Raw genomic sequence first — 18,205 nt, forward strand, 5'->3', positions numbered from 1 at the left:
GGTTTTAAAGAGTGTTTACTAAGCTTCATCTATTTTTTTAATGATAAATTCGATATTTTTCGGCGTACCATAAATGTTTTATTTTTTATAGTAGGAAGTTAATTTTTTTTTAAGACGTAGTTCTACGCACATGGAACAAGGTTCTAGAGCTTCATTGTTCTAATGTAAGTACGAGCGGTTTTAAAGAGTGTTTACTAAGCTTCGTCTATTTTTTTAATAATAAATTCGATATTTTTCGGCGTACCATAACTATTTTATTTTTTATAGTAGAAAGTTAATTTTTTTTTTAAGACGTAGTTCTACGCACATGGAACAAGGTTATAGAGTTTCATTGTTCTAATGTAAGTACGAGCGGTTTTAAAGAGTGTTTACTAAGCTTCGTCTATTTTTTTAATAATAAATTCGATATTTTTCGGCGTACCATAAATATTTTATTTTTTTCAGTAGAAAGTTAATTTTTTTTCTGATGACGTAGTTCTACGCACATGGAACAAGGTTATAGAGTTTCATTGTTCTAATGTAAGTACGAGCGGTTTTAAAGAGTGTTTACTAAGCTTCGTCTATTTTTTTAATAATAAATTCGATATTTTTCGGCGTACCATAAATATTTTATTTTTTTCAGTAGAAAGTTAATTTTTTTTTTAAGACGTAGTTCTACGCACATGGAACAAGGTTATAGAGTTTCATTGTTCTAATGTAAGTACGAGCGGTTTTAAAGAGTGTTTACTAAGCTTCGTCTATTTTTTTAATAATAAATTCGATATTTTTCGGCGTACCATAAATATTTTATTTTTTATAGTAAAAAGTTTATTTACTTAGTTGATGACGTAGTTCTACGCACATGGAACAAGGTTCTAGAGTTACATTGTTGTAATGTAAGTACGAGCGGTATTAAAGTGCGGTAATGACTGTAAGTAAAAAATTTGAATGTGTTAAAAATATTTTATTTAAATGTCTATCAAACTTCAGCCTCGTTTATTCCTACTAGTTGTAATAAAGTTTTGACACAAAAACATCTGTGGTATATAATCTGATAAGCTTAACTTATCAGGATCTCCAGGATTTAATGCCTTTTAAGTTACATCTTATAATTAAAAAAATATATATATCAACTCTAAAATCAAATGAAATAGTAAGTATTTTATCAATTAGTTAGTTTTAACCTTTCATAAAACTCAAAATAAAAACAAAACCAAAAGATAAAATCAAAAATAATAAATCAGTATTAACTTTATACTTTTACCTCTTATTCTATTAATATAAATTAAAAAATTGAATAAATTAAATGAACTATCTTAAATCTAACACAGTAACAAAATGATAACAAATGAAATAAATTAACAATAAACAAAATTTGTTTCAATAATTTAAAACAATCACTATTTCATTACCAGGACATTCATAAAGTAAAGACCCACACATCACAATCTGATGCCCATATAACATGAATCAAATTTCAACACAAACAAAACATGCATGCAGAGGCACTCTAGATCTACTCCTTGTAGTTAACAAAACTTGTTTTATATCTAAATTGATTTTTTTTTGTAAGTTTTTGAAAGTTTCAGGGACAAATACCTTAAGCAGTTTAGGCCAAGTCTTGATCTAAGTCTTTCAGTTATAAAATTCATTTTATTTGAAATTCTTGTGTTGTGTGTGTGAACAGAGCTAGCAAGTGTAAATCTATTGTGCTCTATATCAAACCCTGTTATAGTATTACACATTAATTTACAAATTTCAATTTATACACATCCTTTATTTGAGCACACCAGTTTTTTTAAACAAAGGGTTTGTTGTGGTCAAGGCAGGCACACGACAAACATACCTGATCACTCCTTTTTGCATACAAACAATTGGTTTTAAGTAACAGTCAGCAGCACCACCCCAAGCAGATATACAATATTTGATATGCGGAAAAAACAAACTATAATATACCATTTTAAATGTAAATGTGTCCAAATAATATATCAATTTTTACAAAACATAACAACTCCTAGACAATTTCAATTTCAGAGAACTCCAATGTTTCTTCCAATTCAGCTTATCATCCAAAACCACACCTAAGTATTTTATACTATCACTCTGCTTAATAAGAAAACCATTAACCTTAAGAATAAATTCATAATTTTTTGAAGTTATATTAAAAGCAAATATTTTGTTTTTGAATAATTAATAAAAAGTTAATTAGTGCGCAACCATTTTAAAAATTTAACCAGCTCCTTATTAATAATTTCATTTAAATACTCATGATCACTATGATGGTAGCTCATGCAGGCATCATTAACAAACAATCTCATATTTATCTCAGTAGAGGAAAAAATATCATTAATATACACAAGAAGCAACAAAGGACCCAAACAAGAACCTTGTGGTATTCCACATTCATAATTTAACGCTCAGACACAACATTATTTATGACAGTTGATTGGCTTCTATCTTTTAAATAATCTTTTAGTAAATTTATCATTGAACCTTTTATATTATAACTTTTAAGTGTAGATAATAGAATTTTATGATTAATCTTGTTGAATACTTTAGCCAAATCCAAAAATACAGAGCAATTTATAAATTTTTTCTCACCAGCCTGAATTAAGGGTATGGGGGATAAAACATTTTTTTCAAAATTTCATCTTATTTTATATAGTTTTTACTAAGCAACAAGATGTGTTTTACAAATTATAAAAATTCAAAATAATTTTTGAGATATAGCCGGTTAAAGTCAGAGGCAGTAATAGGATCCTTATGGGAGGCAAAACTAAAGTGGCAAAAATAGACTATTCCACTAAAAATCTATCTTCTCCTACGTTTTTGAGATAACTACCTCAAAATTTCAGGAAGTGTTCCTTGATATATTTAGAAAATTCTTTTGCAACAAAATTGAAAAAAATTAAAATAAAAAAGATTATTACAAAAAAACAAAATAAAACTGTTTTTTTTTTATAAAATTTTTATATTTTAATTTAAAAAAAATATTTCTGACAGAATTTTCTAAATATATAAAGGAACACTTCCTGAAATTTTGAGGTAGTTATCTCAAAAAACATAGGAAAAGATAGATTTTTAGTGAAATAGTCTATTTTTACTGTTTAGTTTGAGCTCCCATAAGGATCCTATTGCTGCCTCCAACTTTGACCGGCTATATCTCAAAATTCTTTTTACTTTTATCCAACATTAGCCACATGAAGTTACTCAAGCAGATAGTTTTCTGACTGTTTTTTTTAAATATTTTAGCCAATTACTATCTCAATAAGAAGATTTAGAAGTTTTAGTCTTTTTAAAATTTTTATTGTTTTAAATATAAATTTCAGTGGATATAGTTTAATCAAATTGAACCAAATTTTTCAAAAAACATTATGCCAGAAAAAATAAGGTTAGTATTGTATACATTACTTAAATTTTATCCTTCTTTTTTTATGAAAAAACTATTTAAACAACATAAGTAGTTATTTAAAAATTGAGCCAATATAAAAAAAAAAAACTATAAACGTAGTTTCTAAGTGAGGTTATAACTAAAATGTTAAACTGTGAACTGCGAAATTTACTAGAACATATAAAGTTATATCATAGTTTTTTTACAAACCAAGAAATTATATTTTAAGTTGTTATTATTATAAAAACATTTTGTAATTTACTTATTTATAATCTAATAAATCTGAATTTTATTTGATTTTACAAATATTAAAAAAATAGTTTGTAGCATTATTTTTATTGTGTTTTGTAATAAGACATTTTTTCTTAATAATTTTCACCATTTATTATGTCAGTCTGCTTAACTAGAAACAACTAAGTTTTAAACAAAAAAATAGTGTCATGAACTGGGCAGAGCAAGCTGAAAATGAAAAAATTAAGAAAAACTGGGGAGAACCTTCAGATGATGAGGAAAGCTTGCCTCCGCCAGAAGTAATTGTAGAAGGAGACATAAAAACTGTCCTTGAGTATAAGTACAATGAAAAAAACCAGAAAGTTAAAGTACATAATGATATAATAATCATAACTATTTGTAAATTAACTAATGTTATTAACTATATATATATATATATATCATAACTATTAACTATAAATTAATAACTGTTTGTTACGCCTAGCAGAAATTAACTTAACATAGTTTTTATGAATTTTTAAAATTGAAACAGTTATAAAATTTAACAATAAAACTTTTCATAACTTTATAAGTTGTAAAAGTTATTTAAGAACTTCATACTTCTTAAAACTTTAAATATAATTTTCAAAGGATTTAAGATACACTTAAAAACGTGTTGCTTCTTTTTAAGATCAGTGTCTTCATAGTTGCTTCAAGTTTCAGTGTAAATTAATACAGGGTTGCCACATATTTAGCATACTCATAATAACTCAAGGTATTTTGAAGTTGTTTTTTAAACTCATGATTTTTTTGTAAAAAACTCAATATAGTTTTAAGTTTTCTTAAAATATCAGGCTTTTTTTCCAGATACTGAAAGATATTTAACAGATTTAGCTTCAATATTTTGTTATTTTATAACTAATTTTATTAAAGGAATTGATTTTTATTGATTTAAAGAATATAGTTTTTTTTTTAAGGGTTTTATATGATTTTTATTGATTTAAAAAAAAACTCAGGGTGACTCAGGACAATTTAAGGTAACTCAAGAATTTTTTTTACTAAAAGAATGGCAACCCTGTTAATATGGTTATTTAAATTTTTCTAAATTATTTTGTGTGATATAATTTAAGTTTTGTTTACAATTTTGCATTTTTTGTATGTAATAGTTATCTTTACTATATTATTATGTGTTATAAACATGGGTTATCATCAAACTAAAAAAATTTCTTAGTATTTGATATTTTATGTTTAGGTTACAAGAAAATATAAGATTCAGAAGACCAAGATATCAAAGTCAGCTGCCAAGAGAAGAACTTTACCAAAGTTTGGTGCTTCAAAAAATGATGGCCAAGGTATAAACAAGGCAACTACTTTTGTTTCTGAGGTATGATTTATTTTATTTTATTTTTTTAAAAATTCATAAGTTTCATCAACTTAAATATTTAAAGTTAAAAAAATATATATATTGAAACCAAAAATTGTGAATAAAATTTTGTTTGTATAAAGTTTGCCAAAAAACCTGGAACTTGACAATTCAGGCTAGAAAAACCTGGAACTTAAGAATTTTTTTTGAAAAAAAAAACTTGGAATTTTGAACATAAATTAGCTGTTTGTTTGAAATTCAATACTCGTGTAACCGTTTCATTTTAAATTTTAATAAAACAAGACAATGCACGTTGTTTTAATATAAATCTTCTGGTTATAATGTTTTTACTTAGTGCTTAATTAAATTGAACAATTGTCTTTAGTAATGTATATTAAATTTTTACACTAGTATAGATATAACACTGATTTTAAAACTTATCACTGAATCTGTTATGTTAAGGGCATAGGGGGGTCAATCACCTTTTTCACAATTTAGTCTTATTTTATTGAGTTGTAACTAAGCTATGAGTTGCTTTTTGCAGATTTTTAAAGCTCAAAATGTTTTTGAGATAAAGCTAGTTGAATTCGGAGACTATGATAGTACTAATTAAGACCCATCAATATCTAAAATGACTTCTAAAAGAGATTTTCCTTACTTTGAAAAAATGTCAGGCTAAATTGGTCCCAGTCAGGCTAAATGAAAAAAATTTCGCGCACGAACCCTGTAGAGATATTCCCAACACTAAAACTTAGCTATAAGATATAAGTACTAAGTTTTGTCGGAGTACAAATTTTAGGTACAATTCATTTTTCTTTACAAGAACAAAATATTCAAGGTTTTTTATTTAAATTTAAGTGAAGCTTTTTAAATCTGATATGACATCAACAATCACTGTATTTATTTTAAGTTTAGGATTTATAATTATGTATCAATTTTAAGTATTAGCAAAATACTATAACAAACATTTTTTCAGTATCAAAACTAGCTTAAACATTTAAGAATTAAGCTTTGATAACAACAAATAATCAGTTAAGTTTAAAACTTATCATACAAGTTGTATTCCCCACAAAACAATAAAAACCAAATCATGAATTGTTATGTTGAAGTTTTGAATTATGTACTATGTTTTTTTATTAAACAAGGTTGCCACTAAGACAAGAAAAATATAGGTTTTTGAAAAAAGTCAGGAAATTTGATATAAACATCAATCTTACACATATAATTCAATGGAAGTTAGATGATTAAATCCAGCAAAAAAAACTGTTGTTTTAGTCTGTATTAAAATAAGATTGAAAACTTATCCTAGTTTCGATAATTAAGAATTGTTTTTTTAAATTAAAAGTCAAGATTTTTTCGTCTCAATCTGTGGCAACCTTTATTAAAGTACTGCTGATATACAGTTCGTATAAACATGAAATAAAAGGTGATCTTGAAAAATGTTTGTAAAATGCATTTCAGTAACCTCTCGCTTATTTACGCACATTGTGTCCACAGAAAAAATGTGTAAAGATACGAGAGATCGTAAATATACGAGAGGTACAAAATATACTTACTGTAATGGCTGTTTTTTGATTATGCTTCTAGTTAAAAGCAGACTTTGGACTTTCCCACTTTTAACAATTTGTTTTCTTTGTTTATAAATATGAAAACTAAATATAAAACTATACATATGTAAAAAAAAATATTTAAATTTTTATAAAATAATACTTGTAGAAAATTTTTATTAATTTTAATAATAAGTAGATTTTATCTTTATTTATATGTGAAATATTTGATACTTAACATATCTATTCTACTTAGCAAATTTTATTTATAATTAAGCATTTGTTTACAATTAAGAAATGGTGTAGTGTCTATATTAAAATTTGTTTCTATAGCCCTTTACAAAAATATGCATTTGGTGCTGTAATGGATTTCTTCTTTTAAACAAAAATATAAGAAAAATGTTTAATAAAAACTGTTTATGTTAATACAACTTTTTTTAAGTTGACCTTTGCCCACATAAGGATAAACTTGTCTTGCATTGTATTAAAGATATATTTTTGGGGAGGAATGAAATTTCATGCCATAAGAATTTAAGGAATTAAATTTTTTGTTTTTAAAGTTATAAAACATGTTTTAAACTAGAAATATACAATAAACCTAATATGTGCAATATAAAAAAAAAATTGAACTTTTTACAATTCTAAAATGCGTAACTAAACGAGAGTGCGTAACGCCACGAGTGCGTAAAGATGCGAGAGTCTACCGTATAACGATTTTTCAATTATTTTTTAGGACGTTAACATGCAGTTTCTCACCCAGAAGCACGATGAAATTGTACAAATTGAAGACGACTCAGCTTTGTCTAAACTTAGGCAGCAAATGCAATATGTTAATTTCTTAAAAAACACTCAAACCAATAGAGGTGAGATCAGTTACATATATATATTTTTTTGTTGCTAAATTACTTGAGTGCAATTATTTGTAGTGAGAATAACATTTAAAATTAAATTTGTACATAAAATGATTAGGTTTTTGTTTTTTTACAGTAGCTACTATTTTATTTCTTATAAACTATGCACAGTAAACTTTAACAAAAATTCTAAACTTGTAAATATTTATAACATTTTCTTTATAAAACTTCAGCAATAAATATTCTAATGAATTAATTTTAGTTAAGACTGTGAGGCCATTATTCTTATAGGAAAACAACATTGGCTATTATATAAAAGCATGAATTTTTTGTTAAGCAAAAGTATTATTTATAAACGTTTCCTTAGTTTTGTTGTAAGTTCGGTATAAAACATAATATTGCTTTTTAATTATTTTTCTAAAATTTAACTAAAGGTCTAATATAGTTTTTGTTTTTGTGCTAGATACTAAAACAGGGGTCGGCAAACTGCGGCCCGCGGGGCAAATACGGCTCTCAAAGCCAAAATATGCGGCTTGCGAGCGACTTTTTTTAGGAAAAAAGAAAAACTTTTTTAAAAGCATAAAAATAAAGAGTTTTGCAATAAAACTTACAATTAGGCTCTTAATTAAATAAATACTCTTTAAAGGTGCTATTGTACTGCTTGTTTTGTTATATTTTTGGCTTAATATAGTAATTTCTACTAATTACTATATTTGTCTTTAAATAACTGCGGCCCTCGACGCCTTTTTTCTAAAATGTGCTGCAAGTTACAAAAGGCTGCCGACCACTGTACTTAAACTTTTAATAAATATTCATTATAATATTGTCATGATTGTTTTTTCAAAAAAAAAATTGTAAATTGACAAATGTTCATGTGTGCAAATAAATAAGAATTTTATAAAAATAGTGAATTGTTAAAATTTTAAGATGTAGGTAAAAAGATGTGGTAGTTGATATATTTTAAATGAAATATTTTTTTTTGCATTTAGCTTGCACCTTCCATACTGAAGGTATTTGACTTGTTTTTAATTTCAAAATGTACTTAGACTTTTATTAAGCTGTCAATGGTGTGTGATAGCTAAGATAAAAGTTTACAAATTAGTATAAACTTCTAAAAAAATGTCTTCAAAATAACCCTAATTTTAGTGATTTTTAGATTTAATAAATAAATCTAGTAAATAATTTAAATTTAGAAAATGTATAAGTAAAAAAAAATGTATGGGTCAATTTTCAAGAAATATTTAAATGTTTCTTTTAAGTTGATGTGAAATTATTAAATAAGTTAAAACTTATTTACAATCACAGGCGATAACTCGAGTGCACCACCAACATCAGATGGCAAGTATGTGCCGCCTAGCAGACGAGGAAATGCAGCTCCATCAACCACCTTTTCTGGTAGAAGTCATAGAGGTAAATATGATATATGAGCCTATTTTCAATGTATTAGTTTAAACACTATGTTCATAGTTTTTTTTACGATTAATATGTTTTAGTTATACGTTCTTTTACACTTGATGATAAGAGAATAATTATTTCACCCACTCTTTTTTTTTTGTTCCATGAGTTTCGCAACTTTCTCAAGATAGTTTGAAGTGTTAGAAACAATTAACCTATTTTTATTCATTTTATAGTTTTAAAACTTAATCATCAACTAAGTCTAAGCTATCGGTTATTAATACTTTACTCTAATTAATTTAGGCTAGTTAGCATCACTGTGTCACTTTTAAAATCCAAACTGTCTGTGTTGTATGATTTTTATAATTAAACACAAAAATCTTAAAAAACATCATTAAAAATAAATTAGGCTGTATAAAAGTTTATTTACAAAATACAAAAACAACAATTATGTATAAGTTTCTTCTACCGGACTTTAAAGAAATATAGTTTTTAATATATGATTTTACCACCGCTGCATATACTTTTATTGACAAAAATACCTTTAAAACAAAAGTCTTGTTGTCAATATGTTAAAAATTCATTTTTAAAACTTCAAGTTTTGGTATGTTTGTTGGAAAAACTTCCAAAAGAAAAAAAGTTATTGTGCTTGCATGTCCTGTGCAGCCATTATCATAATGGTTTTGTAAATTTTTTTAAGCTTTGCTGTTTATTCTTACTTTTTCCAAATCAATTACTAAAGAGGCCGGAAGAGAAATCTTAAGTCTAATTGTTTTATTATTGCTCTTTGCTAAATAAACTTAAAAAAAAAAATATATATAAAACTATTCAAAAAATAAATTAATTTTATTATATACAGGGTTGCCATTTTACCTTGAATCCTGGAAAAACCTGGAATTAGCCAATTTAGGCAAAAAAACCTGGAAAATTTTTGAATTTTAATAAAATTCACTAAAAAATCTGGAATTTTAACAATTTTCACATGTTCAATAGTAAAATTTCGATTTGACTAAAAAAATATATCATATAAATAAAAAAATTCTGTTCTTCAAAATTTTTTTTTATAAAAAACATATTCAAAGTAGCTTTACAGTATCTTTTTAATGTTTTTATACTATTTAACACAGTTTCTAACCTTAAACTAAAAATAGACCCAAAAATGTGTACTTTTAAAAACCTGGAAGAAATTTAGAAAACCTGGAAAAAAATTTGAAAATGCGAGTGGCAACCCTGTATATAAAATAAATTCGAAGCTGCTCTTCTAGAAAATACATTTCAAAGTTAAAGCATAAAAAAAAAACTTGGTTAGAATTACTTATACTTCCACAAATATAATCTTACTTTTGAAAAGTTAGTTTTCATGAATTACAGTAAACTTTATATCTATTAAAATACATATCTTGAATGACACGAAAATATCTGTTTTATTAACAAAAAAAATATCAATCTTTTTAATATACAATACAACAGTGATAACAGCACCTCATTGCACATTATATATATTACACAAAAGTATTTTTGAGTAAAAGAAAGTGAAATGTTATACATATAATAGATTGCTTGCTTGTTTAATGTAGGTTTGGTATTAGTCTTGGAAAATTAAATTGAATTATAACAAAGTTAAAGCAAGATGAACTTAGCTTGTTGCATATTTTTAAACTTTAATTAAATACAATTCAAAAGTTGTCAAAAAAAAAACATATTAAATGACAAATGTAAAACACAAGACATAGTGTAAAACTGTTGACTTGCAAGTTTGAAACGCGAAACTTAATGACAGTAAAACTACGTATATAACTTTAAAGATATCAGGGTTGCCTTGCCACTTTTTGAGTCACAAAAAACTGCTCTGAGTTAGTTAAAAACTGTGCTGAATTATCATGAGCATTTTAAATTCCTTTAAAAAAAGAATTTTTATCTTTTCAAAACTAATAAAAACTGAGCTCTTTAACAAAGTTGGTTATAAAGCAACAAAAAATGCATTTAAACTAACTAGAACTCATTCATAATCTTTAAAAAATCTTACCTAAAAAACCTAAAAAGTTTTAAAAGTCTTAAAACTTTTAAAAGTCTTAAAACTTTCATAAGTTAAAAAAACAAAGCTATTTTGAGTCAGCCTGAGTTTAGATAAAAAACTCAAAGTATTCTGAGTTATCCTGAGCTGTACTGAATCATACCATAGTTTTCAAGACTTCATAATATTCTGAGTGTGTGGAGTTGCAAACAATTAACTAAAAATTTCTGATACAAAACAAAATTTTTGAAAGATAAGTTATAAAAGGTTAATTTTTTCTGAGTTTAAAAAAATGAACAAAAAATGTTACTTTTTATCTTGAATCAATCAATTTGTTAAAGATCTTTAGGGAATAGTATTTTTAAATTGTTACATGCAGTTTGTAGAAAGCAGATTTTGAAAATTCTGTTTTTAGTTTAACTTAAAATAAAATAAATTAAAAATAAGTTTTGAGTATATAATAAGTTAATCTAGTTGTGATATTTATGAAACTAAACTGCTTTTTTTTTTTGAAAGTTTATTTAATTCTTGTTAGTATTAAACAAGTAAGACTAGTCGAAAGGGTATTTAAATCCATGACATTCATTAAAGCAAAACTGGTAATGTTTTTATTTAAGATAATGACCAAACAACTTTGCGCGTGACTAACTTGTCCGAAGAAACAAAGGAATGTGACTTGCAAGACTTGTTCAAGCCTTTCGGTCCGATCGGAAGAATTTTCTTGGCCAAGGACAAGCACACTGGCCAGTCGAAAGGATTTGCTTTCATTACTTACTACAACCGTGAGGACGCAACGAGAGCCATGAAGAAATTGGACAGGTACGCCTTCGATCGCCTCATCCTGAACGTCGAGTGGGCCAAGTGAGTTTATTATTAATAAGTTACATATTAGCTATACAACTGATAGATAACTTGATTTGTGAGTTTTATGAAATTGTTGGTACAAAAATAGTTTTTAACTTTTATTCTAAACAAGATTAAATTTTTTTTTTGATAACTGTAAATTTAACTATTGATCAAGTAGATATTTAAGCATTGTCATAATCAAAAAAGTGTCCGTTTATATTATAGTATTTGTTTTATTATTATTTTGTAATATATAAGTATTACAAAATTTACTATTTAAATGTATCTATAGTTAAAATTTACTAAACAGAATTATACTTCTGAATAAGAACAACAGTTTTTTAGTTCATTCTAAAAAAAGTTTTAATTTCTAACTTTTTTTTTGTTTTACAGGCCTGCTGTGAGAAACTGAATACAACAAGACAGTTATTTCTAGTCTTTTTGCTGAAACTTATTATAAAACTTAATCTATACAAACAAAAAGTGAATAATTTATTTTAGATTTTTATTTGCTTATTTCTTAAATATTAAATTCGATACCTACTAGTTTTAAAAATATTTGCATTATTACTCAATTCTTTAGGTATTATTTTGTTATTATAGGTGAATTAATTTAAAAAAAATATTATTTAAAATAAAATATTAAAAAAAAGTTGTTTGTTATATAAAAAAGATATGTTTTTATTGTAATGCTTATATATAATAATATAGTTATGTTTGTCTAGTCATTCTTTTAAATTATAGTTACGAATTTATATAGAAAAATGAATGTACGAGACTAATTTGTTTAAGAAGCATTAAAATAGCTGTTAATTTGGATATCAACATGTTTTTGTCGAAATTTGTAGTTATTTTTAGCAAAATTTTTACATACTAATTTATTAAAATTTGAACATAAGACGTTTTTAAGCAAATTTAGTATTTGGAATGTTAAGTGATTGTTACAAATAAAATTTATGAATAAAACTTGTAATAATTCTAAAATTTCATTTGAACCGTTATGAATTATAGAAATTGTAAACATTTCAGTACAAATTACGTTATTAATTTACGTATCCCTATAACCTCATAGCTTTAGTTGTTTCGTTGCAGACACATATCTAGTAAATTAACGATGAAGATGGAGTACAACTTTGAATTAAAATAGCTGTATATAAGCAATAAAATACTAAGCAATTTATGGTTTAAAGCAGGGTCTCCCAAACTTAAAAAATAAGGCCCCTTTAAATAAATTAAAAAAGCTATGGCCCTCTCCAACAAAATATCTCTGAGAACTGCCTAAGACCTTTTTTTGCTCCTCATCATCGATATCTAGTGTAAGTTTCAAATATGACCTACTGACTCCCCTGTGGCTCCTTTACTGGCATTGTGCACTTGGCACTTTGCTACTCGTGGTCCCTAAATTTCTGTAATGTTCATTGAGGCCACTTAATCTACATTGAGGCCACTTATCCCAATTTGGGAAACCCTGATTTTAACGTAATCAATAAAATAACCGATGACCAACTTGACAAATAGGTTATGAAAATAAAACTATCTGTTCGTCAATCCATTTTAATTTTTTGTTAAAACATAAGAGTTTACAATGATTAAAGCTCTATCTTATGTAATAAAACTTAAATCATAACAACACCTTACGAAACTGAGCATTTTTTCCATGTTAAAGTAATAACGCAGTTCCACGAAGTTGTTAAAGAAGCATGGCAATTATAAACGTACGTCGGTTTCAGTAAAGCAAGTTCTCCATAAACTGACGTTATTTAATTTCAACCAATTTATTCGGATCGTTTTATCAAGCTTTTCTTATTATCTAGTTACTACAATTAATTATCTCTGACTTCTAAATTGTAAATCAATATAGCTAAGACGACAAAAAAAACTACTAGTTAGAAACTCGGTAAACATAGCTGAAAAAAAGTTTATATGCTTAAGCCGTATTTTTTTTTATCAAAATATTAGGTTGCAAAACAATGGGTACAAGATGATCATATTCTAAGATCTTTTCTAAATTAAATAGTTTTTTTACAAAGAATTTAGTCAACAAATTTATTGTCATTAGCAATATTATGTTTCATATTATTGTTGAAAACGCATTTTGTAAAACCACCAGTGCAAGTTATTCTAAAAGCGTAAACCAGGGTTGCCGTATGGTCAGGAAATATTTTAAAAAATGACAAAAGTCAGGAAATTTGATAAAATTAAAAAAAAAAGTTAGATTTTGTAAGTTTAAATTTACAAAATTCTTTATTTTCCAAAGCCTTCAAATGTAAAAACTGATTGAAATCCTTTAAAGTCAGAAAAAATTTCCTAGAAATCTACAAAACTATTTAATTTTCAATGCCTTCATCTGGTAAATATTAATAAAATATCCTTTATAAAACTGCAAAACTTTTCTATTAACATGTTGAACAACTACCCTACTTGAACAAACAGTTTTTGTAAGCTTTTTAGTATTGATGATTGTTAGCAAGGACATATACACAAAAGTTTATCAAGCATAATTGTAGAATCAAAGTGTTTTTTGTTTAAGTAAATAATTGAGTTCTTTATAATTAAGCAGTTAGTTTAGTAATATATGTAACAAACTGAAGTGTATACTTTACCTCTTTATAATTTTTTCAAAGTTGTTTAAATTTATTAAACAAGTTATAAGAGAGGTATATGCCAAGATTAAGTTTACTTATTATTTGTATTTTTGTAGAAAAACTTAAGTTTTAAAATAAATAAGAGTAGATTTATTTGTTACAATTTTTTTACTAAATGATAAGAGGAAATAATTTATACAACAGATATATAGCTGAATTTTTTATGTATTTTCTTACAGTTACTTAAGTATGTTCTTTTTTAGTTTAAGGATTCTATATTAGATAGTTTAGGTACTCTTTTATTAAGCTAAGTGAACAATATATATAAGTAAAACATGTTTTAAGTAAATATTTTTTATTATTAGATATTTTTACCTTCTAGGTTGTTTTACAACTTTTATGCTAAGTCTGACTAAAGTTTACTTTTTTAACTTAGATAAATAGCTTATTACAGGTAGAGAGTAAATTTATTTTTTGTATTAAGGTGTTAGATTAGGATTATTTGTACAGAAAACAATTACTTTATGTATTGGGTTTTTAAACTCAGACTAACCATTGTTATTTTTTTAAGATCAGTATTTCAGATCGTTTATTTAGATACATTTATGCTAGTAAATTCTAAAAAATTGTGATTTTTGTTGTTATAAGGATGCAACTGTAAAAGTTCATATTTTTTTAAGATTTTAGTTGTGAAAGTACGTTGTTAATTTAAGGTTTTAATTGTAAAAGTTTCTTATATGTGGTTCCGTTTATTTAGATACATTTATGTTAGGAAATGCTAAAAAATTGTATCTTTTTTCAGACAAGCTGTATTTATAAAATAATAATACAAGTATTTTGCTGATAGAGCTGTTTATTGCAAATACATCGATCATACACAGATGGTTCAAGTCATGAATTGAAAGTTTGATGAACTCAGCAAAAAAACTGTTGTTTTAACCTGTATTAAAATTAGATTGAAAACTTTATACAGTTTTAAGTATTAGGTTATGTATTTTAGATTAAGTTTAAATTAAGAGTTTGATTTAGAAAAGTGGTACAAAATTTAGTAATAAGTCAGAAAAAGTCAAGAAATTTTTCTCAGCCTGATCTTTGGCAACCATGGTAAACACTAACAAGACGTATATACTAACTTATGGTTACATTTAAAAAAAGTATATTTGTACTAGTATACTATTAAATAAAGTATATATAATATACTACACTTTTTCTGAATTACCTTAAAATATATTTAACTAGTTTTTTTATGAGAAAACCTTTAAATATCTTAAAGTTCTAAGGACAATAACAAAAAAATGACCTTAAGTTTAACTTTAATTACCCATTAAAACGTATTAAAAAAAGACGAAAAGAAGTTAAAACAGTTTCGGTAACATTTAAGATAAATAATAATTAAATTCATTAACTTTGTTTTATTACTATATTTATTTCTAAATATTACTATGCAAACAGTGTTTCGCTCAAAATAATTAAAAATTAAAACACTTTAAATTTTCTATCCTTATTTTATTAAGAATTTATGTATGAAAATCTAAGTGTAAGAAACCATAGCAATGAGCTGAAAAAATAGCCGAGTCAGCAAAAAATACTTTTTTTTTCATGTTACCATTAAATTTAATTATTTTAACTTAATTTTTTGATTAATTTTCATTATATTTGGGTGAGGTCGGTTAGAGATAAGGATATAGATTTTAAAAAATGCTGATATTTTTAAAGCTTAGACTGACCTTTAAGTAAACTTTCCTTATTAAAGCAATATTTTAAAGAAATTAGTTGGATTTGTGACAATCATAGCTTGTCGTATTTATTACTAGTTATACTGCAACTTTATAGATTGAATCTATCCACCTTTAGTCAGTTTAAAAAAATTAAAATCATTTAATTCAATTAATTTTATCTTTTGTGCGTAGGTTTATGCAAAATATATTGCAATATTTAGAATTTATAAACTAAAATGAACATCTTTTAAATATCAACCTTTTACATATTATTTTCCGATTTCGTTTTTTGTTCAAGGTTTAAGTTTTTCTAGAATAACTTGAAAAATTAAGTTTAGTAATGTAAAATAAAAAATGTTTTTTTCTGATATAGTTTTCTATAACAATTCAAATTCATTTTGTTTTAGTTGTATAAAAATGATGAGAACAATTTTTTTAATCAAATAGTAGTTTAATGATTTAAATTTATTTGTGTATTTTTTTTTGTAGTTTGTTTGAATCTGTAAAACCTTTCTATTTTGTCTACTTTTCATAAAAGTCTTTGCAATAAACTTCCTCTCATTAAGACATTAAGTTTCCGCTTGCAAAACATGAATCATCTTTTAAAATTTCTGTTTTGTTTTTACAAAGGTTTACATTAAAAATTATAAAGTTGATTTGCTAAAGTTTTTTTTGTTTAAACTTATTTTGTGTAAAAACTCAAATATACAATTTCAACAACTATTTATAAAAAAACAACTATTAGTTAGATTAGATAAATTTACTTATAACTGACAAAAAACTATTTTTAAAATGTTAATCTGAATAAAATTACCGACATTACTTTACTGTCTATTAGTATTATATGTTACGATATTTTGTAAGTATAGTTTTTTGAAAAATTATTGTCTCAAAAAGTTCAATCACCGTGTAGTTTATAAGATAAAAAGTAATATAAGATTACTTTTAAAATATACTATTTTAGTCTATTTAAAAAATAGTTAAATAAATTCATTCTCTCAGGCCGCAGTTTGCCGATCCCTGTAGTTGTATTTTGTTTGAAATATATTTCAATTTATGTTACAACTATTTTATTTCGTGTTAGTCATTTTCTTTATTCTGAAGAATTAAAATAAATTATAAAATAATATAATCGGTCGTTTTGTTTGATTCCTTAATCTTTCTTATCAGGTTCTATTTCACTACGATCAAGTGAGTTGAACTTTATGATTTTTCTAAGAACAACCTTGCACAAAAATGAAAACTTTATTAAATGTTTTATGAATAAACTACGGACTACTTTTAAAGCCAACAGCATAGTATTAGACATGTGTGCAGTATATGTAAAAATAAAATATGTTTATTTTAAAGAAAAAGTTTGTTAACGGTAGTTTAATAAAGATTTCAATGAGAATTTTACCATTATACATTTTAAAACAAGTAATTTGCTGTTATTAATGAAAAACTTATAGAAAGTAAAATTTTTTACTTAGTTCGCGCTTTTAAAATAAAACTCAAAGTGTACTTTTAAAAATTAACGTATCTTTAAAATTATTAATTGTTTTATTTTTGAATGTAGCTTGTCTTGTTAAATAAAACTTTTTTTAAATGATAAAATGAATGATGAAGATCTACCTATAATATATTTCAAACAATTTTGTGACAGGAATGTCAGACGAACAATTACTAATAACTGTTTTGTGTATTTGCTAAGTTCTTCAACCTTGTGTTTAAACTAAGCATTTACTGCATTATTTATTTCGACTTCTGAGTGAATGTTTAGCTTAGAATTTGCAAGTATTTTTGCAACGAAAGTTAAGTCTAAATGTTAAGTGCTTTGACTTCCAACAGTTGTTGCAAAGAAACAATTTGCAGGTTTTTTGCTTGCATATAAACTCTATATAACTTTATAAAGCTTTTCTATAGTGTGTAAAGCAAAAAAAAATTATTAACATTTTTTTTAGAAGAGTTGAGGTATCTTTTTACTTATATACTATGAGCATGAGTTTATTCAGCTTTAAAAATTTGGCTAACTCCTAGTTTAATTTTTGTTCTTTCTAAGAGTTTTTAGTTGTTTTGTTAATTTTTTAAACTCATTTTAATCTCCTTTAGAAATTTTCGTCTTTTTATCTTCAATCAAACTTATAAAAAAAAGACATAACATAATAACCTATTTTGAGTACAAAATTGATTATACAAATTCAAAACATATGTTATTTTAATAAGTTTTTTTAGTATGAATTCTGAAAGGCTAATTTTATATAGTGTTAAGTTTGCAAACTGCTATTTTTAATGTTCTTTTCTTAGGAACAAAATGCATACAAAAA

General features: G+C 25.1%; 1 protein-coding gene across 1 annotated transcript; it reads left to right on the forward strand.

Moving 5' to 3' along the window:
• The first annotated feature begins 3,268 nt into the window (after window positions 1–3,268).
• LOC145844171 (eukaryotic translation initiation factor 3 subunit G-like) lies at window positions 3,269–12,263 on the forward strand. Its single transcript, XM_082951540.1, has 7 exons — window positions 3,269–3,370; window positions 3,807–3,969; window positions 4,833–4,964; window positions 7,224–7,353; window positions 8,647–8,751; window positions 11,368–11,611; window positions 11,990–12,263. The coding sequence occupies exons 1-7, from the start codon at window positions 3,354–3,356 to the stop codon at window positions 12,006–12,008; spliced, it is 810 nt and encodes a 269-aa protein (XP_082807666.1). The 5' UTR covers window positions 3,269–3,353; the 3' UTR covers window positions 12,009–12,263.
• Window positions 12,264–18,205: the final 5,942 nt, after the last annotated feature.

This window comes from Thalia democratica, chromosome 9 (assembly GCF_965202585.1).
Source record: "Thalia democratica chromosome 9, ktThaDemo2.hap1.1, whole genome shotgun sequence".
Taxonomy (NCBI): domain Eukaryota; kingdom Metazoa; phylum Chordata; class Thaliacea; order Salpida; family Salpidae; genus Thalia; species Thalia democratica.